The sequence below is a fragment of the Pogoniulus pusillus genome, chromosome 7 (assembly GCF_015220805.1).
Source record: "Pogoniulus pusillus isolate bPogPus1 chromosome 7, bPogPus1.pri, whole genome shotgun sequence".
In the NCBI taxonomy this organism is placed as follows: Eukaryota; Metazoa; Chordata; class Aves; order Piciformes; family Lybiidae; genus Pogoniulus; species Pogoniulus pusillus.
This window is the reverse complement of record NC_087270.1, coordinates 22,050,898-22,078,540: the sequence shown is the minus strand read 5'-3', so window position 1 is coordinate 22,078,540 and position 27,643 is coordinate 22,050,898. Positions and strand designations below refer to the sequence as shown.

The window sequence follows — 27,643 nt, the reverse complement described above, 5'->3', positions numbered from 1 at the left end:
TGGACTCTACCCATCTGTCCAGCCTGTCCAGGTCTCTCTACAGGGCGCTCCTGCCCTCTAACAGATCAGCACATGCTTGAACTTGGTGTCCTCTACAAACTTACTGATGGAGGACTCAATCCTCTCATCTAGATCATCAGTGAAGGTATTAAACAGGACTGTGCCCAGCACTGATCCCTGGGGCACACCACTCATGACTGGCTGTTAACTGGATGTGGCACCATTCACCACCACTCTCTGGGCCCTGCCATCCAGCCAGTTCTTGACCCAGCACAGAGTGCTCCTGTCCAAGCTATGGGCTGCCAGCTTGGCCAGGAGTTTGCCTTGGCAGACAGTGTCAAAGGCTTTACTGAAGTCCAGGTAGACTAGATCCACAGCCTTCCCTATGTCCACCAGGTGGGTCACCTGGTGATAAAAAGAAACAAGATAACCAATGATACTTCAGCTTACACCAGAGAAAATTCTGTAAGAGGGAGACTTAGCTATGGACATCTACCCTGTTGCTACAGAGCTTGATTGTGTAGTGCTATGTGAGAGAGGAATGACTGAAGAAACACTGCAGCTAGTAAATGAGCAGAGAATACACCTGGCCCAGCTACAGGACAGCTTGTACCTGTATAAAACTTCAGCCATCTGGTAGTGGTGCTGGGGCAGGTACTGGCTGTGAGTGGTCAAAGGGGGAAGCAAACAGGTTTTGAATGAATGTGTTTGTTGGGCATGGGGGAGGAGGGAATTGAATTGCCTGCCTGCCCTTGAAGTAGTTATCCTTCCTGATGCCTTGTGCTGTTAAGGAAACCAGATTTTGGGGACACTGGTGCTCTAAGCAGCAGAAGTTTCTAGTTTTCACAGTGAGGACGCTTTCCTCTCCTTACTTCTGCTCCAGATTGATGGTGACATCCTGAGGCTGTGCCACTGTGCCTTCATTTTGTCTTCTTCCTTCCTTTCTGTTTAATGTCTTTATCAATGACTTTGATGAAGACATAGAGTGTGTCATCAGTAAGTTCACAGGTGACACCAAGTTCGGTGGGTGTGTTGATCTTTGTGATGGTAGGGAGGCTCTGCAGAAGAACTTGGATAGATTGCATCCATGGGCCTATGTTAATGGGATGAGCTTCAACAAGGCTAAATGCCAGGTCCTGCACTTGGGCCACAACAACCCCAAGCAATGCTAGAGGCCTGGGGCAGTTTGGCTGGAAAGCTGCTTAGCTGAGAGGAATCTGGGGGTTGTAATTGACAAGCAGCTGAACATGAGCAATCAGTGTGCCCAGGAGGCAAGGAAAGGCAATGGCATCCTGGCTTGGATTAGAAATGCTGTGTCCAGCAGGAGCAGGGTGGTGATTGTCCTTTTGGGCTCTGCTCTGGTGAGGCCACACCTCAAGAGTTGTGTTCAGTTTTGGGCACCTCATTACAAGAGGGATGTGGAGGTGCTGGAGCCCTTGCAGAGGAGGGCAAGGAAGCTTGGAAAGCGCCTGGAGAATAAATCTTACAAAGAGCGACTGAAGGAGCTTGGGGCTGTTTACTGTGAAAAAGAGGAGCCTGAAGGGAGATCTCATTGCTGTCTACAGCTGCCTGAGAGGACATTGTGGACTGGTTGGTGCTGCTCTCTTCTCATAGGTAAACAGTGATAGAACAAGAGGGAATGGCCTCAAGCTGCAACTGGGTAGGTTTAGACTGGACATTAGAAAAAAAGAAATTACCAACAGGAGTGGTCAGGCATTGGAATGTGCTGCCCAGGGAGGTGGTTGAGTCATCAACTCTGGATGTGTTTAAAAGCCATTTGGATGTGGTACTTGGGGATATGTTTTAGAGTGCACCTTGTAGAATAAGGATATCTCTTCCCTCTGAAAATACAAGGGCAATGCATAGGATCTGGGATTCATTACTGATTTGCTTCTGCTTGTGGCCCCTTCCCCCTCCCCAGTCACTAGGCATTGCACATATTTCTCAACCCAAATTTCTGTAGCCTAGAAATAGGTCAGTACAGCAGCACCTGGACCACAGGCATTGCCTGAGTCATTTGTCCTGGGCTAGCAGGGCTGGCTTTCTGGGAGAGTGGGATGTGAGAATGCCCCTTTTGCTACCTGCCATATGGGCATTCAGAGGCAATGTAAACTCTGCTTACAAATTAAAAAACAAAAAGGAAGGTAACTCCAGCAGTGCACAGGTTTTCTGCTGGCTGGCTGGGGTGATTTATAATGGTATATGTAGAGCTTTGTCACCTTTATGCTCACTTGTTCCATTGCTGTCCAGAGGTTGGCCCCTTGGCCTGTGAAAAATGACTGGTTGAGCTATGTTGCTTTTCCTTGTGGCCACAGTACTGGGACTATGATAAGTCCTACTGCAGAGCTCATTTGTGGGCTTGAAGGGGGCACCCAGCATAGTTGCTCAGCCTCTCTCAGCACTGGTGATTTTATTTCAGACACTCTTATAATGTGACCTTGGCGTCCTGGTGGACAGCAAGTTCTTCATGGGCCAGCAATGTGCCCTTGTAGTCAAGAGTGCCAATGGCTCCCTGGGAGCATCAGGAAAAGTGTGCCCAGCAGGTCTAGGGAGGTTCTTCTCCCCCTCTACTCTGGAATACCTGGAATACCACATCCAATTTTGGGCTCCCCAGTTCAAGAGAGACAGAGACCTGATGGAAAGAGACCAGCAGAGAGCCATGAGGATGACTGGGGGACTTGAGCATCTCCCCTATGAAGAGAGACTGAGAGCCCTGGGGCTGTTTAGTCTGGAGAAGACTAAGAGGAGATCTGATCAATGTGTACAAATATATGAGGGATAGGTGTTAAGTGGATGGGACCAATCTGTTTTGGTAATCAGCTGCAAACTGTAACATAGAAGGTTTCACCTCAACATGAGGAGAAGCTTCTTTACAGTGAGGGCAACAAAAGCACTGGAACAGGCTGCCCAAAAAGGTTGTGGAATCTCCTCTGAACACTTTCAAAATGTGCCTGGATGCATTCCTGTATGAACAACCCTAGGGGATCCTGCCTTGGCAGGAGGATTGGATTGGATGATCTCTGGAGGTCCCTTCCAGCCTCTAAAGTTCTGTGATTGTGTGGCCCTACCCATGGTGTAAACAAATGGTGCTGATATCTTCTCCCTAGTAACAGGTATAAGGAGGAGAGGAAATGGCCTCGAGTTGCACCAGAGGAGGTTTAGGTTGGATATTAGAAAAAACTTATTGACTGAAAGGTAGTTGAATCCACATCCTTGGAGATGTTTCAGAGAGGCAGAGATCTGATGCTTAGGGACCTGGTTTAGCACCCGATTTGGTAGAGTCAGAGAATGATTGAACTTGATGATCTTAAGGGTCTTTTCCAACCCGAACTGTGATACTGTGATTCCACAGTAAATCTCCCTCTTACTCAGAGGGTAAGTGTGAGCAGCAATGCTGGCAGCCAGACTTGTATCCCTTGTACAAGAACGCAATTTCTGGTCTACGTGAGTCCTTTGGGATGCTTGTAGGAGAAGAGCGTGGTTTCAGTGTTTTCCAAAAGGTGTAAACATGGAGTAAACTCAGCCAGTTGCTGCAACAGTGTAGCTGCAAAGGGGATGAATGCGATGCAGTTAGCAGCAGAGATGGGGATGTGTGCGAGCGTGTGAAAGTTGTCCTAGGACATGTACGGTGTGCTTCTTCCTGAGAAGTGCTGAGAACTGTCATAGAAGTGGAAAAAAAAATCCAACATTCAGTCTGGTTTGGGTCGAGGCAAGAAATGAGGGCCCTCTAGCCTGGAGAGACGTGTGTCAGTCTGTGCACCTTCATTAGATGGGCTGACAGATCCTGTTTCTCCTGCTCCTTGCCCGGTTTGCAGCGTTCAGTCTAGGAAACGCCTCCTGCGTTTGCCCTCACAGTTGGCCTGGCACACACACCGGGAGTCCTTCATGCCGCAAGTCTGGATGTCATTGGGACTGGGCTCATGACCTGTTTGGCTGGATACACAACTTCACCCTGGTCCCTCTGTACACCGTGTTCTTGAATGCTGCTTCCCAGCAGCTGGCTGAGCTGTGGTGTGGAGAGGACGGTGTCTGTCCCTGCAGGGCACTGGAGCCTGCGACAGGCAACCGAAAGTTTCTTAATAGACACGCTGGAGTCTACTTTATCTTGACAATAAACCCTTTTCTTGAGAGAAACTAGGCGGTTCGTTTTCAGTCACTAGCCTGGTTCTCATTAACCTGCTTTAGTCAGCAAGTCATGGCTTTACTGGGCCACTCTCAAACTGCTGCTTGTCAGCCTGGGGAGACGGTGGAGTAAAACTCTGGTCCTCTGCTGAAAGTGCAAAGGGAGAAGAGACAGCTTTGCCCCAGATATTAGAGGAGACTTGGTCAAATTAACACTACAGTAAATGTCAAATATTTTGAATTTACAGGGTACTTTAAGCCCCGAGAGGGGGACAAGGGGGAGGAAGGAGGGAAAAGATCGGAGTGAAGTTAATAAACCTTTTAAATCTTTTGACTTAATCTTTTATTCAGTGCTTGTATAAGTCAGTTATCTGCTAGTTAATGCCAGTATTTTTGATACCTCTCCAGAGCCAATACACGGCAAACCTTCAGCCCTGTTGGGTATTTGTGCTACAGCATATTTAATAGCCATGACAACAATTCAACAATTGTATAGCAGCCTCCCCTCCCTGTCTGAGTATTGCAGGCACCAGAGTGTCTCTGTTGGAAAACCCCTAAACATACAGTTTCAGCCAAAAGTGGTTTAATGATAGTCTACTGAGAGCTTGACAGACTTAAAAAAAAAAAAAAAAGGCACTTTTTTTTCCTTTTCCCCCTCCCCACATTTTTGTTAACTTCTTCACTTCTTTGCAGAAAGCTGCTGCTGTAAAATAGAAGGCGAATTAAAAAGGGGAGAGGGGGGGAGAAATTGCTTTAAATTGCTTAACAGGCTTGATGAGACAAAGACTGGTGTGTTGGAGCGGCTGCAGGGAGCTCTGCGACTGCTTTTGTATGATTTCAGAGGTGAATTTAGATGGCTGGAAGATAGATGGGTGCCAGATGCAGTTTGACACAGATTCCGGCAGCTGCTCCCGCACGAGGTTTCATTAGCAGCGAGTTAGCCAGCAGCACAGCGCCGGCGAGGCCCCGAGCGCTGAAATGACAGTGAGAACAGGCAAACAATACAATATTCACTAAGTGATTTTAATCTGGGAGATTAAATGACACCCAGTTGGTTTCCCGACATAGAAAGCCAACAGGGTATAAAGCTGTTCGTGGCACTCACCCTGCTCAGGCTCTTGTCACAGATATTTACGTTGCGAGCGCTTCCCTGGCGCACTCCACCCTGAAATGGGGAGAGAAGGGTTGGGTTTGTGTCGTGGTCGTATTTTTTTCCCTCCTAACTGTATAATGTGTTTTTAACTGCAACAGGAAATATTGGCCTGGCTTCAGCACATGCTTACATTGGACCGAAGTGCTCGCATGCTCCTGCTAAGCACAGGCATAACTGTTTGAAAGATTAGGGCCACAGTCTGTAAAGCGAACGGTTTCCTTTTTAATAGATGGGCAAGTCCCAAAATCAGGAAGTCATTGGTATTTATGGGCTTGGGGAATTTGGCGTGGTTTTAAGCAAGCCAGTGTACTGGGATGGATAGAACCTGGGTAGAAATGGCAGTGGAGCTGCCATTCTCCAGGCAGCCGAAGTTTTCTTTTCTGGAAGGACGCTAAAGGTTGGGATTTTGTGAAGTGAGAGAAAATGTGATTGAGCTTATTTATAACCCAGGCTGCCTGTAGTTAAAGACTCTTCTAGAGGGGCTTTGTGGGCTGTGTTTTAGGAACCCTTGCTGTGGCACACTTACCATGTGGTTATTTTGGCTTTGTGTAAACTTTATGTATTTCTGATTGCTTTAACAAGTGAAGCTTTGAGTAGAAGAAGAGGTTTTCACTCTCTTAGTGGGAGGAAAGCACATGGGGGGAGGGGCGAGGGGGGAGAACAACACCAAAACAACAATAACAAAAAGAAACAAAACAAAACAAAACCACAGAAAAACCCCACCAAAACCACCCACCCACCATCACCACCAAGAAAACCCCCAAACTGCAAAAAAACCAAACAAAAAACCCCCCCAAAAGAAACAACAAGCACTAAAATGTCTTTTCTTTCATACTTACCACCTGAATATTGCCATTACATGATTTAGCTGCTCATGTCACAGAATTATTTGGGTTGGAAAAGACCTGTAGGATCACGAAGTCCAACCATTATCTAGCCCTGCCAAGTCTAGGGCTAAACCGTGTCCCTCAGCACCGTATTTCTGCTCTCTAAGGATTGGGGGTTCAACCACTTCCCTGGGGAGCCTGTTCCAGTGGTTGAGAACCCTTTCAGTGAAGAAGTTTCTTTTGATAGCCAACCTAACCCTCCGCTGGTGCAACAAGAGGCCGTTTTTTATTGTCATATCACTTGTTACTAGGGAGAAGAGACAACACCCACTTCACTACAACCTCCTAGTAGTAGTCAGACTACTTTGTTCACTTTGAGTCATTTACTATCCTCACAGTAAGCAAACAAGCCAGCTTCTCCCCCCCGCCCCCCCAAGCAACTTGGATGTGTACAGACTGCCTTTCAATCTCAACCATTGTTTGTGTCCCAATTCTGTGCCTACCTGCCTTTGCTAAGTCCTCCATGCATGGCTTCAATTAAGGTTTCTATATTGAGAACCTGTGCCTTAATTTATCGGGTTAAAGATATCTCTGTTACATCAGTTGGTTCACAGTGTGTTGTGACCTAATCAACTCACCATGTAAGCCATTTCGTGAGGAGTAATTACTCAACAACAAAACATGTCTCTCTTTCCTAATAGCTGTGAGTCAGTTGGCTAATTGGAATCCATTTTGGTAGTGGCAGGTCAGCAATCAGGAGGTGACTTGCTGGTTGGTTCCTAGGTGGGAGGATGAAGCAGACAGAAGCTGAAATACAAAGCTACAGCTTCCTGAGGCCACTGCTGCTGCCTGAGAGCGTCACTGCTGCTCCTGTCGGTGCTCCAGGGTCTTGTGCCCTGGTGCTTTCCTTTACCAGTGATGCTGTGACATGGTTTGGTGAAAACCCTTTCCTGGCTGTTTTTGAGGGAAAGAATTTGGGAGTGGGTTGGAAGTGCCAGGTCTCTTCTCAAGACTTTCCAAAGAGCTCTGGGTTCATCATTATTATTACTTGGGGTAGGGAATTGCAGTGATGACATTATTGTGTGATACATTTTCTCCAGTGCCTGCTTAGGCCTTGGTTGGGCGATGATGTGAAGTTTAGGGTTGTTGGCTTACGATGTCTCAGAACAAGTCATGAGAGTGACAGAGCAATTTTTGCTTTTGATGCCTCACTACTTAGGAGCATGGGCTGCCAATCCTGCCAGAAGTGCCACATGGAGGCATCTTTCTGATGACCCCACTGTTTGCTATCTTGTTTTCACCAAGAGATAAATCATTGAGGTGCATTCAGATTTTTTTTCCCTTTTTATCCTTGCCTTCAAACCTTCTTGAGAGGGAGGTGGAGAGGAAAATCCTCATGAATTAACATTATTTCCCTGGTGGGCTTTGCTGCCATTTTATCTAATTACGCCTGCTGTTTTCCAGATCACATTGTAAGCATTTGCATGAAGGGGCTTTCACTTACCTCCTCAAGTAAATTAAATAACAGCCCTTAGGCTGGGCTGACAGCATAATGCATTTTCATCTGGGAGATCAACAGCTCCCATACCTTAATATGGAAAATGCTGAAATGAGAGGGAAGCTCTGTGCTTTTGTGGAATCAGGGCAACTAGACTTGAGTTAGGGCTACTTGGAAAATGCCTGCTGCTGATTCTTGTGGTGTGCAGAGAAGAATAGGGAGAGCGGGAATCTGCAGCAAAGGCTGCAGAGAACAGAGCATAGTTTTTGCTTCACTAGGGCCCACAGGCTACGTGCAAGATGTGCAGGAAAGCCAGGGAAAGCAAGCCTGCTGTCAGCAGCTCTAAATGCACAGCCCTACTGGAAGGCGTGAAGGGATCCGCAAACCAGGAAAGGTTGGAAGGTACAGACATAAAGCAAATGAGAGAGGTGCAGGCCCTGCCCTGAGGATGTTTACAACGTGACTTTGTGGATAAGGAAGGCTGGACTTGTGTTGAGTGCTCTGGAAATACAAATACACAGGCTTGACTTCTGTTTCCACAGGAAACCATCCCATAGTTTCCCTGTCCTTCATTTCTTCAGTTTGCAAAATGAGGCGGTAGCCTGTGTGCTGCTTTCTTGGCCTGGCCTGTTACTCCCAACAGAGTGTCTACCTCCAAGAGCCATCCTCCTTCAAATGTTTCAGAGCTCCTGGAGTCCTTTGTGATAATTAGTCTCAGGGAATGGTCCAGTTGCTTCCCAGTCACATGTGATACATATCAGAAGTGTACATCAGCCCTTCCCTGACTGTGGTCACTCCTCCATTTCTTTGATAGAGTTGAGAGCTGAGGAGGAGCAGCAGAGATCAGGAACAAATGACCATGAGGAAATGTAGTTCTTCAGCTCCTGATCTATCCAAGCTCTTCTTGGCAGAAAAGAAGATGTTGGGGGGAAGACAGAGAGAGTAACTATGTCTCCCTTAACAAGGGGACAAGCCTGGGATGGCCCAAAACTCTGGTGTTCTCTTGGGCTCTGCCTTTGCAAGATGGTGAAGTGTGCTGAACTGGGGAAGTGCTAGTAAGTGGGCTGAGTGAGCATTTGGTGAGTGAGGAAGAGGAGGAGATGGCCTCTACAAGAAGTAGTGAATTGAATCTCTGAACGCTTTGGTTGGTTGTGAATGGAGGTCAGGAATGGGAACTGCTGCTTGGCTGGAGCTGTGTGTGTGTCTTACATAGATGGGAGCCTTACGTGTAGAGGAAGAAAGGGCATATGTCCTTCTCCAGTCTGCCCTGCTGAGGCCTCATCTAGAATACTGTGTCAAATTTTGGGCTTGCCAGTTTAAGAACAAGGATCTACTGGAGATCGTCCATCAGAGGCCACTAAGATAATCAGGGATCTGGAACATCCACCTTAGGAGGAAAGGCTGAGAGAGCTGGAGCTGTTTAGTCTGGAGATGAGGAGACTGAGGGGGGAATCTTCTCAATGGTGATCAATAGGTAAAGGGCGAGTGTCAGGAAGATGGAGCAAGACTCTTCTCAGTGGTGCCCAATGCTAGGACAAAGGGTAGAGGACACAAACTAGAACAGAGGAGGTTTCACTCAAGAAAAAAATTCTTCCTTTTGAGGATGGCAGAGCACTGGGACAGGCTGCCCAGAGAGGTTGTGGAGTCCCCATCTCTGAAAGCATTCCAGAACTGCCTGGGCTTATTCCTGTATGATGTCCTCTGTGTGATCCTGTTCTAACAGGAGTGTTGAATGAGATGACCTTCAGAGGTCCCATCCAGCCCCTACCCATTCTGTTACTCTGTGATATGTGCCCTCTTAGCTTGCTGTAGCTCTGTGGTGGCAGGGATCCTCTCAGTATTGTGGAGGCAACGCTGAGTACCCTCTAGCTTTTGGTGCTTATTCTTCTTTCCCTTTTATCATTGGTTAAGGATTAAAGGAATCACGCAGACCGTTAAGATCTGCTTGAAGGACTCTGTAGTGACACAGTTTTGTCTGGGGATGTTTGAAGATATGCAGCTGACTTCTCTTTTGAAAAAAATCAGTTTCTTTTCCATTAAAACATAGTTCCAAGTTGAAGGTGCTACAAACATTAGTGTGATGGGGGGTGTAAACACCTTGTAACTTACATGTTAAAGCATCTTGACTCTTCCAAAGGACTAGAGAAGCATTTTATGATGCAAATTGCATGTCTGAGGTGAATTTTGAATGCCGGCAAGATAACAAAAATTGCCCATCTCTCTCTTTGTTCAAGCGTGGCCTCTGTGCCTGAAATACATGGAGGTTAGCTCAGGAGCAGCTTAAGATTTGTTATCACAAAGCCACCACATGTAATTCATGATGGATGGTAGCCACTGGACACAAGAGGTTTGCAGCTGGGATGTTAACTGCTTTCACAGACGTTCGTGGTTGGTCACAAACACTGCAAGGGCTGGGGGGACGAGTGAGGGTTGCACTACAAGGCAACTGTGGGAGAGGCTGAGGAGATGCCTGCCTTTATAAATCAGGGATTCAGGTTTAATGTCATCAATTCTTAGCACGAACATGCATGATTATGCACAATGCAAGACGTATTGCAGCTTTTAACATGTTGAAGGGAGATGATTCATGGTTGATCCAACTTCTTTGGTGATCTAGTAGCAGACATCCTGGTATTGTTGTTATTCACTCCCTGTAGATGTTAGGAAGTTTTCTAACAATTCATGATATCTCTCAAGCTCTCATCTCCTTCTCTCTCTCTCTTAAAAAAAATTTAAAACAATTATTATTCAGACTCCTACTGTACACATCCCCCAAGCAGGTGGGAGGGTGAGTTGGTGGGAGATGACTTGGCTTTGTCGGAACTTCACTTAATGCAGGGTGGGGGCAGAGAAAATGAATCTGAATTACGCAGATCCTGAAAGCACAGCAAGTGTGCTACATCACTTGTGAGCATGACTAGAACTGAAAATGAATCACAGCCTTGTTAGACACTGTATGTGTCAGTGCATGTGGGCAGAAATATCATTCAGCGAGAGAAAAAGACAGAGACTACATCTTTTAGAGCGTTCTGGTCCCACTGAAATCCTTGTAGTATTTAACCTAATGGGCGAGAGCTGGGAAAGGATGACAGAGCTGCTCTAGGATATTGTGATGCGTTGATTTTTCTTCCTTTCTGAAAGTTCAAATGGAGTTTGGACCTCTCAGCATCAACATCTGTTTTCTAAACCAGAAAAGGCAAGCTGCAGAAATTGCAAATTCAGGTTTGAACCCACTTTTGAGGACTTTATGATGTAATCACCAAGACTCATTCTGGGCTATATTTGAACACAGAGTTGTTTCAGCCTCTGTTTCCTTTGTGTTAGGAAGCTAATTCAATTTCCTGTAAACTTTTGATAGCTCATGTGAACACAAACACACACAATTACATACACACTGAGCTACTTCAGATATTCCTGCTCCAAAAATCCTGTCATCTTGATTCTTACAGCTGTATAATCCAAGAAGACTTACTTCCAAAATGGAAGTGGGAGTTACAGTTGAGTTGTACTGTGGCAGAGCCACACCAGGTGATTTAGAGATGCTGGAATCATCTGACTATCAAAGATACTTGCCACAAATGATAGCAACATTCCTAAAGAAGTGCTCTCATCTCCTGCAGAGACCTCTTTATGGAAGTTACCAATCAGCAGCCACCTTCAAATTCCCCCCTCCCTGACACACCAAACCCACACTTTTTCAAAGCCAGGTGGAGTCAGCCAGGTATTCTTTCAGGGAGTGCGTTTTTGCACATGGGGCTCTGCAGTCTGCATTTGTCTTTTTACTGGCTTGAACGTTGTTACTTCTCCAGCAAAACAAAGGGTCCTGTTTGTGGATTATTCATCAGATTCTGTCTTCTGGTCTGATAATGCCAGTTTTGTATACCTGTTCCTTGTAAACTGTGGTGTGTCTGTTGCAATCAGCATGGGTTCATGGAAGGCAGGTCCTGCTTGACAAACCTGATCTTCTTCTATGGCAAGGTGACCTGCTTAGTGGATGAGAGAAAGGCTGTGGATGTTTTTTACCTGGGCTTTAGTAAGGCACTTGACAGCATTTCCCACAGCATCCTCCTGCAGAAAGTGTCTGCTCAAGGCTTGGATGGATGGATGGATGCCTTGCTGGGTTCAAAACTGGATGGATGGCTGGGCTGGTGGTGAGCAAAGTTAAATCTAGTTGGCAGCTGGTCACCAATGATGTTCCCCAGGGCTCAGTGCTAAGGCCAGTTGTCTCTAGTGTCTTTATCAATGATCTGGACAAGGGGATTGGGGCACCCTCAGTAAGTTTGCAGATGGCACTAAATTGGGTGAGAGTGTCAATCTGCTTGAGGGTATGAAAGCTTTTCAGATGGAGATGGACAGGCAGGATCAATATGACAAGGTCAACAGGATGAAATTCAAAAAGACTAAGTGTCCAAGTGCTGACCTTGAGTCACAACAACCCCATGACTGCTCCAGGGTTGAGGAAGAGTGGCTGGAAAGCTGCCCTGCACCTAAGGGAGCTGGTTGGCAGTTGTCTGAACATGAGCCAGCAGTGTGTCCAGGTGGCCAAGAAGGCAAACAATATCTTAACCTGGATCAGCAAGCACCAGGGAAGTGATTTTTCTCCTGACTTCAGCACTGGCAAGGCCACACCTCAAATCTTGTGTTCAGTTTTGGGCCCTCCACTACAAGAAACAAAGTGAAGTGCTGGAGAGGGTCCACAGAAGGATAACGAAGCTGGGAAAGGTGCAGAGAACAGGTCTGGTGAGGAGTAGCTAAGGGACATGGGATTGTTTAGTCTGGAGAAAAGGAGGCTGAGGGGAGACCTCATTGTTCTCTAGGACTCCTTGAAAGGAGGTTGAAGCCAGGTGAGGGGTCAGTCTCTTCTTCCTAGTATCAGATGATAGGGTGAGAAGAAATGGCCTGAAATTGTGCCAGGAGAGGTTTAGGTTGGAGATTAGGAAAAATTTCTTTCCTGGAAGAGTGGTCAGACATTGGAACAGGCTGCCCAGGGAGGCAGTGGAGTCACCATCCCTGGGTGCATTCAAAAAATGTGTAGACATGGCACTTTGGGGTGATGTTTAATGGCCATGATGGTGTTGGGTTGGTGGTTGGACTTAGAAGTCTTTTCCTACCAAAACAGAATAATTCTATGATTCTAATTGAGATGAGAGGATCTGGCTGGGTCTGCAAATCCATGTTTTAGAGCTGAACTTCTCCACTGAGGGGCAAATCTTACCTCTTTTAAGAGGGATTGCAGTTTAAGCTTCTTTGAGTGTGAAAAGGGAAATTTATCCTGTCTTAACACCTGGGATTATCTTTGCTTAGCAGAAACTAGAAACTATGGTAGGGCTAAGATACGTTTCCAGACACCTGTTGTTGACAGCACCACAGAGTAAGTAAAAACTTTCAGGAATTAAAGAAAACAAACCAAAACACCACCAAATCCAACAGGTTGTTGATATTGTTTTGTGTTGTTTCGTTTTGTTTTGTTTTCTGAGAGGCCTGTTAAAAGGCTACAGAACTGTTGGTGTAGATGTTGTGAGCACTATAGGCTAGACAGGCTAGCTGAAAGCAGCTTTGGATGCTATTTCACAGCCTATAGTTTAACCAGAACAATCTCCTGCATTGTATTTGGTGTTGATTTTTCGTTTGGTTTGGATTTTTTCCCCTTCTCTCCTCCTGTTTATATTCCCTCAGTTTCTCATTTCTCAGCTGCTGGTATGGCTAAGTTTCTTGTTAATTGAAGTTTTATAGACTCAGAATCATTTCAGTTGGAAAAGACCTCTAAAGATCATTGAGTCTATCCATGATGTAACTCTACTAAGTCAGATGCATGCTAAGCCATGTCCCTCAGCACTACATCTCTGCCTCTTTGAAACATCTCCAGGGATGGGGATTCAACCACCAACCTGGGGACCCTGTTCCAGTCTTTGAGAGTCCTTTTAAGGAGGAAGTTAATTCTAATATCCAACCTCACCCTCCCCTGGTGCAACCTGAGATCATTTCTTCTCATCCTATCACTGGTTAGTAGGGAGAAGAGACCAACATCCACCTGGTTCCAGTCTCCTTTCAGAGAGCTGTAGAGAGTGAGAAGTTCTCAGCTCCTTTTTTCTAGGCTAAACAACCCCAGTTTCCTCAGATGCTCCTCACAAGACCTGCTCTCTGGGCTCTTCACTAGCTTTATTGCCTTTCTCTGGACCTGCTCCAGTACTCTGTGTCTTTTCTTTTAGTATTGAGTACCAGTTCCCTCCTGGTTGTGCTTGTCACACTATCGCTGATCCAGGCCAGGATGCTGGAACCCAGAGTGGTTCATCAGAATCTCCAGAAATCCTGGAAAAAAAAAACAAAGTTCCCTCTGCAAAGCGCAGGCAGTGCTTCTCATGTGGCAACTGGCACTTCTCATGTGTGGCATTTGTCATAGGGTCCTTTGAGATCCTGGTGCCAGGCTCCTGTGCTGACTTTGGGAAGTCTGTGTGCAGGAGAAGGCAGCTGGTCATTGCAGGTAATGTTGGCAGGTACTGGGCTCTTGACATCTTGTGTAATTTAAAAGCTGATGAGTCTAGACACTTGCCTGAGTTTTTTAGAAGTGGCTAGAGATGTGTGGTCTCCCCCTCCCCACAGACCAGGTGCTGTGCACTTTCTGAACACCAAGTGGTTTTTGAAGTGAAGAAGGATCTAAACTGTTTGCAGCTGATGACACAGCAGTGCATCTCTCCCTGCTGAAGATAAGGTTGGGGGTGAGGGGAAGAAGAAAAATCCCACCGGCAGTAACTTGTGAATATCCTGGTCATCATATGGCATTCCTAGAATGGCCATATGACATGAAATTGGATTCTCTCATAATTCTCCAGCTGCTAAATGTAACTGCTTTGGCAGAAAGGCAACGGAGATCCTTGCGACCAGAAAAAGTAGTTATAGTTGCTTAGAGTAAGAACATGTTCTGAAAAGTAAAGATTTTAGACTTAATATGTGTGGAACAAAAGGCCGTTGTGAGCTATGTACAAGAGTTGCTGAGAGTTTGTATTCTGCCCTTTTTTTCTGTGGGAGTTATTTCCTGTTGTTGACTAGAGTTCTTTATTTAGAACCACCTAGCTACTGAGTGATGGCTTGCTCACAAGAAGAAAAAGTGTGATTAAAACTTGCTAAGGCTTATTTCAAGATCTCCCTGCTTCCATTTATTTAAGGGGAATCTTTGCTAAATGAAAGAAAAAAGGAAAAAAAAACACCAGTTCAGAACAACAAATGCATTTCCTTCTCATGATTTCACCCACATCAGCTGTGACAGCTAGCAAAAATATGTTGGGAGTCTGAGGTCTTTCACCTGAACATCTCGGGGAAGACAATGTTTCTCTAACAGAGATGGTTTAGTTTGGGTTGTCCTGGTTTTAAAACCAAAACAAACATCAAATGCCAGACCTCCCTTCGTGCTGGTAGGGGTAAAGCAATGGTATTACCTCCCCACTAGCTGCTGGGGGACAGTCTTTCTGCAAACCCCACAACTAGAGTAGGAGTGGGCACTTGCACTTTCCTGGCTGCTCAGATGAGAGTTTCCTCTGCCAGCAAATAGAGGTTTCTGTCAGCTGACCTGCACGGGAATAGAATTCGGGTATGTGTGTGGAATCGAATTATCAGCACTGACATCTGTTTAACTTCTTTTGCTGTTATGGCAGGGGCTGAACATCCAGTTAAAAGTGATGGAAAGTTGGCAGAAGAGCAGGTTGGCGGGGAAAAAAAAAAGAAAAAGGTTTAACCAGCAGGTTAATAATACTGGACTCTAGGGATAGGCAAGCAAGCAAAGGAACTGGCTTTAGGATGACTTTTTAATCTTAGTAGCAATCACGCTAGGAATGTCCCTTGGGTGTAGATGATTAGAAAATGCCCTGGGGCACGAAGCATTAGCAGATGGACAATCGTCCCTCCTTGACTTGGCTTTCAACTTCTTGCAGAGGGTACCCAGCAAATAGATGGGTGCCTTTCTGTGAAGTACTTGGCTGCTGGCTGCTCTTGGGGGCAGGTCCTGGCTCAGTCATTCACACCTTTCCTTCTACAAATAAACCTAGTAGCAGCTGTCCTGGAAAGCTGAACCCTTCTCTCTCTATAGGAAAGCAAATCTCCCTATGAAAGAGAAGTTTAGGAGCCTTCTGCCTACCTCTTTGTGCTGGGAAAGTTCATGATGGGGACAAGAACCAGAGAGAGCGCTTCAGTGATACTCGTTATGGTATTTTCTGCTGCTGCTATCCAGAGATCAACTCGGGGAATGCCCTGCACTCAGCAGCAGCACCAGCTCTGCACCCTTCCTTTGGCTTGCAACTTTCTGTACTCCTACCGAGTTTCTGCTTTGCTCCCCAACGAAGACTAAAACGGGGGGAGGGTGAGTGTGTATTTATATAAACTGTTTGAGAGAGCTGCTTATGACGGTCTCAGAAAGCCACTTCTGGTTTTGGGGAGAGCAGTGTGCCTTATGAAGCTCATCTGGTTCCCTAGCTCTCTGCCATACCCCTTTTTTGTTGTTGCTTCATTGTTCTTTTGCTTGCAAATTCTGACACCTTAGGCCATATAGAGGTGACCAGACAGGAAAGCAGCCTCCTCCCTCTTCCAGACCCCCTGCCATATTTCAAGAACATTAGCACCCTAAAGTCACTGTGGGAGGGAGAGAGTATGAAATGAAGGGGAAATGGACTGTGATGATGAATGGTGGATTCTTTTTCCTTTGTTCTGGTGGTAGAATGATAGAATCATCTTGGTTGTAAAAGACCTTTAAGATCAAGTCCAACCATTATCTGACTCCATCTAGTCTGGTGTTAAACCGTGCCCCTCAGCACTACATCTCTGCCTCTTTTAAACCCCCCCAGGGATGGGGATTCAACCACCTCCCTGTGGAGCCTGTTCCAGGGTTTGAAAACCCTTTCAGTGACAAAGCGTCTTCTAATCTCCGACCTAAACCTCCCCTGGCCGTTTTCTTCCAGATCCTAAGTACTGGGTGGGTTTGCAGTGATTGGGTGTTTCATCTTTGCTTGGGGATACTAATCAGGCGTCAATCTGTCATGGCCTTTGGCTAATGGCCACTGTAAATGAAGAGCTTTCTTTAAAGCAAGAGAGCATAAAACAGGGTAGAGGAGAACCTATATTAATCTGTGCAGTTCCCTTTTTCTTCCGGAAGCTGCTTTTCTGACTATTACAGGAGTGGGTTTAGGTAGAGTTAAAGAGTACATACTTCACCCACAGCCTCTTTACCTGCAGATACGGGACAAGTTTTTGCTGACTCTTAGCCCACTATCTGAAGAATGTGCGCGTTTTATGAAGGGTTAAAACAAAAAGACTTGTGCAGTCACTGCACTGCCTCAATGAGTTCAGTTTTGTATGATCTTAATTTATTTGTAGTGGAACAGAATGGCAGTGGGAGTTTATGCCACATTTGATGTTCTCGTGCTAGGTTTTTGCCACTCTTTTTTTCCTTCCCCCCCCCCCCCCCCTTTTTTTTTTTTTTTTCCTTCTTTCCCTCTTTTAAATTTGGCCCTGAAGATTCAGCTTCTGGTTTCTTGATTTTATTTTTTTTTTTTAATTTAAGCCTTTTTTGTCATTTCATATTGTGTTCTTTTTTGGTCTCTTTTTAAGAAGTCACTCACTGTTCACTTGAAATTAGACCCTCAGAAACCTCTGTCTGAAAGGAGTACAGATAAACAGCCCCTGCAAAGAATTTTGCACCTGGGGCAGTCAAAGGAAGACTTTATCATTGCAAATTACCTTGAAAATGCTTCTCTCCTACTTGATAAGCGTCCTTTGGATCTAGTGGCTCTCAGAAGATGCAGAAACAAAATGCTGAAACCTCACAGATGGTTTAGGAGCTTTAATATGCTCTACAGGTCATATTGCAGTTAGCAGAAGCAGTTAGAGGTGTTTTGAAGTCAGTGTATTAACTCATGTCTTTAAATAAGGTTGTCTTCTTTTTTTTTTCTGGTAAGAAACCTGAGTGTGGACCCCAGTTATGTGGTTTTAACTCCTTATAACGCCTTTTAACTCCTATATAACGTTACAATGCTCTGTAACATCAACATTGTAGGCACAACACCATTTTGGTGTTGCCCTCCCGGCCTCCAGACACATTGCTACGCACTCAACAGTGCTTTAATGTGACAAATCTGAACCCGAGCATCCATTTCTAGCAGCCTACAATCACCCTGCTGGTGGCCTTGTTTGGTCTATCAAGCCTTTGGCATCTCAGCAGGGTTAAGCACTGCTAAACACGTTCTCAATCACCTATGCAGCCAGGCCTCTTTCAGGTTTCAAGACTGCTCAAGAAGAGTGTGAGGGGAATCTGCACTCCAAAAATACATTGTTTCATGATGAGCCCTTTCTTTCAGAAAAGGGTTGGTTGTGTTCCTGCATGATCTGCTCTAGGCGATCCTGATCTGCAGTGGGGGGGTGACTAGATGCTCTTTTGAGGTCACTTCCAGCCCCTGACATTCTGTGGTTCTGTGAGTATGTGCAGGGCACCCAGTAAAGCCAGGTCAGTAGAGCTGCTCTCCCCTGGTGACCCAGAAGCAGGTAGTAGTATCAGCGTGAGTGAGATGGTGATGACCTTCGTGTTGAAGCATGTGTGGCTCACATGTTTGACAGCCCCATGTTGTTAAGGTTTTCCAGGCTCATATTGGGTTTGAGCTAAAGACTACTGAGTGGCCAAAGTCTTCTGGCTTGATTGCAAGGACATCTGTTTACACTAGTGGTTAATTAGGCCTGAAACCTGGCCTTCTCTGTATTTTGCCCCACCATTCCTGTGTTTTGTTATGGTTATTAAAAGTATTCCCACCTTAGTGGTAAAACAGAATCTTGGGTTTTATCTCCAGATTTCTTTTTTTCTCTAAATCCACTGTCTCCAGCAGGAGAGTGGGTATCAGGAGATCAGCACAGCCTCTCTTTAAAAGAGTAACCAAGTGTTCCAGAAAAGAATGACTTGTGCTTTCGATGGAGACAGCAGAGCGAGCACTGAAAGGGGAAGAATAGCAGCCTGAAATTTGTTTAAAACTCAGCTCAATGCAAAGTACAAGCCACTGTGTCTTGAGTGGAAAGGGGAGCCCATGTGCTTGGTGCAAACACTCTGGCCTGAGTGCAGAAGTGGAGCACATCTTGCAAGTAGAAGAGCCTAAGTGGGATTTGGGAAAGAACATGGATGCTTATGAAAAGGCAAAAAGCTGTGAAAAGATCCACAGCAATGGTAGGCAGCCCAAAACTGTAACAGAGGACAGAGTGTTTCAGCAGCAGTGAGGATGATGCACACCAGCAGTCTCCAGAGGACTGGGAGTGCACAGGGAATTGCAGAGGGAGGGAGTCATCTCCAAGCGTGAGGAATGCAGCAAAACCTCCTCTGACTAAGCCAGCTAATGCATGCTGTGTCGTTGTTTTGCTTTTTTGTTGTTGTTATTGTTTTTTCCTCTTTCCCAATAATCCTGCTCCATACTATTTCCTTAATCATTTAACATGTGAAGAGCAGTCCTTTTGGAAAGCATCTAAATCACCAAACCTTACTTTCAGATGAAAATGTGCCACCCTCGCCACACACTGGGGATTTTTTACTGTGTCTGACTGTTTGAGAGCTATCTTGACATTAAGGGTTTGGGTTTTTTTCTTAATTACTTCATGAATTTACCACGTGGCACAACCCTTGGTACTGCCAAGCAACAGCTTTCTATTACTAGACTGTGCGGGCCCTATCCTGTGTCACCCAAGCCAAAAGCAGGATTTGGGAACCGACGTTGGAATCAAAGTCTGTAGGAAGGCTTAGAATAACTGTACAAAAGGGGATTAGTTACTCTCAGAATATTGATTCATGAGCTCCATGGTTTGGGTTTTTTTTTTGCATCTCTGTTCATTTCACCCAAGTAAGATCAACTGCCCAGCTGGACATATAATATATGATACTGCATTAGAACTAAGGCTGCATTTGGTTGTACTCATTAATTAATCTGATTTCTCCTCTAGGTTTTTTTGTAAGGTTTTTCTTTTTCCTTTTTTTTTTTTTTTCCTGGAGAACTAGCAGAGAATGATAATTAAGCATATTATGCATTCTAGGGAACAGTGTTTCTCCTACTGCCACAGAAACATTAAAGGAGAAAAACATGAACTAAAGCAGAAAATGAAGAGGAAAAAAGCTAAAATTGGAGTGAGAAGCAGGGTAGCATTCCTTCCTTCAGTTTTAACCAGTTCCTTTGTGCCTTGGGACTTGTAGGGCAGCCTTGTTACAGTGGGAGAGTTGCACCAACAAAATGGAAAAAACAAGGCAAAAAAGCAATTGAAATCTCAAGGAAAGCAGCTCAGCTCCTAGGGGCAGCTCTCTCCCTGCTAGTGAATGGGTGCAGCCTGCAGTAATGCAGCATCCAGTGCTTTTGAGAGGGTTGTTTTTACTGATGCCTGAGCCTTGCTTGATAAGAGGCCTGCTCTGTGCAGTTGGTGTCCACCCTAGGCCTGAGCTGGTCTGAACAGGGATGGCTCAGGGTCTTAGCAGTGTTTCATTTGCTTGTGGCATGCTTGTTTACTTGAGACTCACGTTGATTGGTGGGGAGTGTTGCTCTAGGAGAATGAGCATCCGTGGCCATGAACAGATCCTTTGTTTATCTTTTCCCAACTTACCAGGCCAATGAAGTCTTTATTTGTAAAAGTTTTCTGTTCTGGGGGTAGTATTAGGTATTTGCCTGCTAGCTCAAGCATGCACAGAAGCAAAAACATCCAAAGAGAGAATGAAGATCACAGAATGGTAGGTGCTGTAAGAGACCTCAGAAGGCCATGTAGTCCAACCCCCAGTGAGAGCAGGATCACCCAGAGTAAATCACACAGCAACACATCCAAGTGGCTTTGGAATGCCTCCGGAGACGGAGACTACAGCCTCTCTGGGCAGTGTGTCCCTGTGCTCTGCCACCCTTGAAGGGAAGAATTTTTTCCTGATGTTTCCATGGAACCTCCTATGTTCCAGTTAGTGTCCACTGCCCCTTGTCCTGGCAAAGGAACACCACTAAGAAGAGTCTGCCTCCATTCTCCTGATGTTTGCCCTTTAGCTATTGATCAGCATTAATGAGATCCCCCCTTCAGTCTCCTCATCTCCAGGCTAAACAGCCACAGCTCTCTTAGCCTTTCCTCCTAAGGTGGATGCTTCAGTCCCCTCATCACATTGGAGGCTCTCTGTTGGACCTTCTTCAGTAGTTTCTTGCTGTTCTTGAACTGGGGAGCCCAGAACTGGATGCAGTATTCCAGATGAGGCCTCATCAGTGCAGAGGAGAGGGAGAGGAGAAGCTCCCTCGATCTGCTGGCCACAGTCTTCTTCATGCACCTCCGGATGTTACTCACTGGCCTTCTTGTCCCTGAGGGCATGTTGCTGATTCATGGTTAGCCTGCTGTCCACCAGCACTCCCAGGTCCTTTTCCCCAGAGCTGCTCTTCAGCAGGCCAGTCCCAAACATGTACTGATACATGGGGTTATTCTTCCCCAGATGCTGTGCTGGCTTGATGACATCTCACAGCATTAACCTGTGCTGCAATTAGAAAGCAAAAGGCCAAGGGTATGATTAGAAACACAGGAAGCAGTTCAGAGCCTCTTTTTTTCAGAACGAGGAGGGCTGCCAACATCGGAGCACACTCAATGTTGCCACTGTGTCCTTTTTAACACACGTTGACAGGCAGAAGTTACCTGGCAGTCTGTAGTATTTCTGATGAATTGCCCTGTGAAGTCCAGAGCCTGTCTTCTCTCTCCTCGCCTTTCATATCTTTGATTTCTCTTTGTTTGTGTATTTATCTTTAACACAGGAGGGGTTTTGAATGCTCTGTGGGAAGCCTGGCCTCAACCAGCCAAGCTGTGACCATTCTTGCTTAAAGAAAAGGCTGCGCTTAGACCACATCTGTGGCCCACGTCAGGTTGGTACCACTGCTGAAAAAAATCGGTTTGGTTCCTCCTCTTTCAGCATGCTGCCTTCATCATCATCACAGGGTCACAGGACATGGGGGTTGGAAGGGATTGCTGGAGATAATTGAGTCCAACCCTCTTGCCAGACCAGTATCATAGTATATTGCAGGTCACTCGGGAATTTATCTAGGAGGGTCTTGAGTCTACAGAGAAGGAGACTCCACAACACCTCTGGGGAACCTGTTCCAGTGCTCTGTGACCCTTACAGTAAGGAAGTTTTTCTTCATGTTGAGGTGGAACTTCCTGTGCCACTGCCCCTTGTCCTATCACAGGGCACAACTGAGAAGAGTTTGTCCCCTCCCTCTTGAACCCCGGCCCTCAGATATTTATAAACATCTCCACTAAGTCTTCTCTTCAGCAGACCAAAAAGCCCCAGGTCCCTCAGTCTCTCCTATAGGGCAGTGCTCCAGCCCCTTCATCATCTTCATAGCCCTCTCTTGGACTCTGTCCAGTAGATCCCTGTCCTTTATGTGTGAGCAATTGGAGGGATGGCATCAAGACTATGGCTGCACAGTTACATCTGTGCTGCTACTCCTTAGGAAGCCCTTGCATGCCCCATTCCAAAACGGGATGTGTTTTGAGTGGCTCCTCCTTGCAGATGCTCAGACTTTTCCCCTGACTCCTGCAGGCTCTTGGCTACCCTTCCTTTCACAGCAGGCTGGTTTTCAGTGCTTACTGACAAGTTTGAGCCAAATGAGTTTGGGCCTTGAAGACACTTTTCTGGCCATGTTGCTCTGGAGCCACAGAATGGAGTTTCTTGGGCAGAAAGGTGTCCTTAAATCAGGCATGAGGCAATGTGAGGGGCGGTGTGGCAGTAGGATTGTTCACCTCATGTAGCCTAACCCCATCCTGCCATGATGAAGCCTCCGTTATGTGTGAAGTGTCAGAAGGAGTTGTGCTCCTATCCATTCACATCATGACCTGCGCTCATCTGAGGAGGCTTTTGAGTGTGGATGCAGGTTGTACTAGGAATAATGTGAACTACAGCCCGACTACAAACTGCTGCTATGAAAGGCCATGGGACGTTACAGTAGGGACCAGAAGGGGTGGTGAGTTTTCTCTTGTGCTAGCATAAAACTGAAGCAGCCTCACAAAGTCAGAATCAGTTAAAAACTCAGACAATACTGGCTGGGGCCTTTTACAGCTGAGTATAACATGGCAAGATCAGGGCCGTGGCTCCCGGACTGGAGCCCAGCTGCTTATTTAGCAAATGTTTGTGGTTCTGCCTATGATGCTGGTGATAGTGTGCACACACCCAGGCACAGGGACTGTAAACCTCCTGTGGACTTTGAGCTCAGGAAGGCAGGCACCACTTGGCTGCGTGCATCCGCAGTGTCATTACGCAAGGCCAGATCCTGCTGTGTTACAAATCCAGTGTAAAGGAGGGCAGAATGTGGTGCTGAAATTCAGTGGATCTAGCAAAGAGCCATCCCAGTCAAAAATGTGCAAGTATTACAGATATTCCATCTGCTCACTGAGCACAGGTACCAGTCCACCCGAGCTCCAGAGAGGATGAATCTTTCATTTAGTGATTTTTAGAATGATTCTTGTGATTTCAAAAACCGTAGGCTCAGAGAATTGCTTCAGTTGGAAAAGACTTTTAATATCATCAAGTCCAACCATTAGACTTGCTTCCCTAAATAGAAGGACCAAATCTCAGTGCCTTGCTGCTGGCAAGTATCCAGCCAAGGGAAGTTCTGCTTTTAATTTTTGCCAGCTCGCAAGCAATTTGCAAGTCACTCCTGAAAATTCAGCAAGCACTTCGTGAGCTGCTTTGCAGATCTGGTCCAGGCCTACCTCTGTACTGCAGACGAGGATGGGAGTGCTTGATTCTCCTCAAAGGAATAGCTGGTAGCAAGGGTGGGAGGAGAAGGACTTGCTGAGGCCTCCAGAACTGGTGGTATTTTAGATCTAATGCCGTTTTCATCCCATTTTAGTGATTTCAGCAGAGTATCATCTGAAATCTAAGCCTTGGTGTTTAAACCTCAGTTAGATGGGGTCTTTTCAGTTACAATGTTGAGAACTCATAAAATCATCACTTTATCTCCTTGTGATTTGGCAGGCTTGCTGTTTTAATTGTAGAGTCCTTGGTTTGTTTGAGGTTTTTTCCCTTGTGGATTTTTGACAAATGCAGTTTCCACTTCAAAGAAATGTACCCTCATCAAGTATCTCCTTTTTTTTTTGTTTTCTAGCTGAAAACTGAACTTGTTATCTAACAAAGCTATCAGCTCCATTGATCACAGATCATTACGTACCGTTTTGAGTATAATACCTAAGCAAGTAGTGATATTAACGGCTAATAATCACCTTTATGCTAGATCTTTAAGTTTGATTGTCCTGAAGTACACCTGATTTAGTGGAACGTGAATGATGTGGGGCTGCAGCCAAAGCTGTGAGGTGTTTGAATTGCATTTTATGATCTCAGCTGGGATTACGGTCGGTTTTGAACACAATCATTGGGGGGACTTAGAACAATTGTCTTTTTTTCCCAGATAGTGCCTGGTTCTGAGCTCCCCCCCACCCCTTCCCCCATGTCTTCCTTGCACTCAAACATCCGAAGGGTCTGGTGAACAAGTCTTGGGAGGAGCATCTGAGGGGGTGGTTTAGCCTGGAGAAAAGGAGGCTGAGGGGAGACCTTGCTCTCTGCAAGCTTCCTGAAAGGAGCCTGGGGCCAGGTGGCTGTCGGTCTCTTCTCCCTAGTAACGAGCGATAGGACAAGAAATGGCCTCCTTGCCCCAGGGGAGGGTTAGGTTGGATATTAAAAGAAACTTCTTGACTGAAAGGGTTCTCAAAGACTGGAAGAGGCTCCCCCGGGAGGTGGCTGAATTCCCAGCCCTGGAGGTGTTTCAAAGAGGCAGAGATGTGGTGCTGAGGGACATGGCTTAGCTCCGGACTTGGCAGAGTTAGAGAACTGTTGGAAGCGATCATCTTAAAGGTCTTTTCCAACCGAAACGGTTCTGTCACCCTGTGATCTCCGTGCGGCCTCATTTTTGTGCCCACATTATCATCGAGGATCCTACGGCATGGGGCCTCCCAGGTGAGCTCCCGGGCTTGCTCCAGCCCCGAGGGGAGGCAGGGCGGCCCGGGCAGCCGCGCCGCGTCCCCCCGCCGCCGGATAGCCGGGATACTTGTCATATTTGCGGTTGGGGCGCCTTGGCACCGGCCTTTGTCCCGGCCCGGGGCACAGCGCTCCCCAGGGGGACCCGCGGTGCCGGCGGAGGGGGCCGCGCTGTGGGGCCGTGCCGCCCACCCGGAGCAGAGACACGCGTGGGCTGCGCGGGAAGCCGCGGCGGGAGGAGGAGGAGGAGCAGCGGGGAGGAGGGGGAGGGTGGGGAAAGGCTGGGGCCGAGGCGGAGCTTTGACGCGGGCCTGAGGGCGAGGAGCTCGTCGGAGCCGCCCCTGTCGTCAGTGCTGTCGGCAAGTGCTGGGAGCCGGGGCTGGTGCCTCCTCCCTCTTTTCCTCCTCCATTGTATAATGCTGCGTGATCGCAGCCGCCGGGGCAGAGCGGAGGCTTAAACCCTCACGCCGCCTGCGCCTGCCGCTTCCTCCTCCTCATCCTCTTCCTCCTCCGCATCCCAGCCGGCCCCTCCCCGGAGCGGCGCGGGAGCGACATATGGAGCTGCTTTAGGGCGAGAGTTTCCGAGCTTCCCTCCTTACCCCTCCAGCTCCATGCGTTAGTTCTCAGGTGGAGCTGCATGTGGTGAGTGGGGCTGGGAGCCAGGGTGGCGGCAGCGGCGTGCGGCGACAGGGGAGCGGGGGGGGGGGGGACACACACACACCGCGGCACCCACCTCCGCTTTGCGAGTCATCGGGGTTTGCTTGATCTCTACCTTTGAATTTGGGCGGGTGTCTTCCTCCTCTTATCCTGGTGGTGGGGAGGCGGGGGGGATTGTGCCAAGATGAACAGAGAAGAGAGTTGCGCTTAAAATACCTTTCGTCCCCCACCCCGGCGACACACAGGGATCCTGGGCCGAAGCAGGTGTCTGAGTCTAGTTGGAATAGAGTTTTTTATGGGGAGTGCTGTGGTCTCAAGGGCTGCGCTCCATCGGACTGCCAGAACCCAGCTTTACCCCGGTAAGTGAAGGGTGTGCGTCGCGGAGCCTCTTGAGCCAGGAGAAGACGAGCCTTTGCTCCCTTACCCAGCGAGCAGGGGCCTCGGGAGAACCCCCAAAGTGCCTTCCACAGTGGCAGGAGAGCTCCAGAGGGCCTCGGGGAGACTTTCACTGGGCTGGAGCAAAGCTGACATATGGCTGGGCAGGACCCGCCTGGCTGAACCTTCGCAGGGGTTGGTGCTGGGGCAGGGGATTAGCGTTGGCTTCCCTGAGCACTTGGGTCCTCCTCGGGAGCAGCGCCAAGCACATAGAAACAGGCTTCGGGGCCAGGGGTGGGGGGCTCATCTTTTGGAACCAATCACAAAGAAACGTGTTTCGTGAGATTGCTTTCAAGGTGGGAAAATGCTTGGCAAAAAAAGGAAAGAAGAATCCCTTTGCGATGTGAGTTTGCTTTAGAATGTTTGCTGCTTTATTCGTGTCAGGAGCCGAAAGATAAGTTCTACTTAAGCGAGAAAATAGGGAGTGCAGTTACCTGCTGGCACTGCTTATGTTTTGTGAAGCACAGATGGAAAATCTACGGCCACTTTTGTTGGAAATCTATCGAGGGGGTTTTGTGTTGTCCCCTGGGACCCTTAGTGTCTGATTAATAGCTATGGGTCATCTGCCAGTGTAAAATAAAGTGAATCTGCCCATTTCGTCTCCCACCCCGGGGGCGCGGGGGGCTGTCAGCCCCTTTCCCCAAACTTCAGCACAACACACGAGAGCTGCTGCATGTGGCACTCTGTGTTCAGACAAGTGGAAAGCTCTCGGCATCAGGGAAGTTCGGGCTTTTTTTTCAGCTAGTGCCTGGTGAAGCCAGCAGGGTGGCGCTCACTGCTGTCAGTGGCTGATGGATTTGGCCACCTTAGAATATGCTTGGCCATCCCCTAACATTGGTGGTGTGCTTGTGTCTTTCAAGTGGAAGCAAGCAATTTCTATTTGTCTGAGTTCAAATGACACTTACTAGCTTTTTATTCTGTTTTATTTTCTTTCCTTGAGGGGGAGAAATTCACCTGCACCCCAGGCACCTAGGGTACCAAATTGACAGAGGCACCTCAGTTGCTAACTAAGTGCACGGGAAGCATTCACATGGTCAGAGAAACTGTAGGGATTAGTATTTTCTTTAAAGTTGCTGCTGCTTGTAATTACGTTGCTGTAGAAATGAAGCACTTGACTAAGCAAGGTAAACTGAAAGTAGCCCTTTCTGCTTGAAGTTACAGTGCATACATTTTTACATCATAAGGTCTCTGGGATCTGATGTAACACAATCAGCGAGTAGTGGTGCTGGTAGAGGTAGGAGAAGGGTTAACAGTTTGTGCTGTTGGACAGGTATCTGAGGAGTGTGTCCTAGGGAATCCTGCCGTTGTCCAGGCGAGTACAAATGAAGCTAGACTTTGTGCATCTGTGTGTGTTTTCTTTCATGTCAAGCTGATTTCTTTTTCTGTGGAGCCGATTAAAAACAAACAAACCCAAACTTGTTAGCCGTAGGTACTTCTGGTTTTTCTGTAGATGAAGCAATCTTTAGAGAGCTTCAAGTACATCTGTAGGTACTGATTTATTAGAAGTTGTAGTTGTATTCCTGTTGTACGCCTGCTCTTTTTAACAGGGGAAAGGTGAAATAATGACTGTTTTTTAGTGTTTTGATGGAAATAATAAAGTAAATAACCCTAGCACTGGAATTGTCTGTCTGAGAGGCATCATGGAGCTTGAGATAATGTCTTGATATCACAAAACCCCTCAACATTCTAATTTCATTTTATTTCCACGATGAAGTACAGCAGATTTCAGGTAGTATCTAGTTTGAAGGATTTTGCCGTAATTTACACAAGCTGCTTTTATTTTTTCCAATAAATAATAAATGGTGGGGGGGACACATGCCTTTTTTTTTTTTTAGGAACTCTCTGACTTTTTTTTTTCCACACTGATGTAAAAACACTCCTGGCACAGTTCAGCTCCAGCAGTGCTAGTGCTAGACAGGTGATCCAAAAAATACTTGTGACTATTTTTGTTTTTATGTAACATCTTA

The 27,643-nt window shown here is 46.8% G+C and overlaps 1 protein-coding gene across 9 annotated transcripts in view; it reads left to right on the top strand.

Annotated features, from left to right (window-relative positions):
• Positions 1-27,643, top strand: part of SERTAD2 (SERTA domain containing 2) — a 101,829-nt gene that overhangs the window by 52,057 nt on the left and 22,129 nt on the right. For 6 of the 9 annotated variants that reach the window (XM_064146191.1, XM_064146190.1, XM_064146192.1 and 3 more), the window contains one exon: positions 21,370-21,477. The exons of 1 other annotated variant lie outside the window; for it this stretch is intronic. Coding sequence is in view for 1 of the 8 variants with exons in the window: in XM_064146184.1 (XP_064002254.1) it covers positions 25,222-25,226; positions 25,487-25,600 (119 nt within the window). In the remaining 7 variants the exon portion in view is untranslated. Of the gene's footprint in view, positions 1-21,369; positions 21,478-24,911; positions 25,227-25,486; positions 25,601-27,643 lie in introns of those variants that run through there. 2 more of the 9 variants (XM_064146184.1, XM_064146193.1) reach the window with 2 other exon arrangements.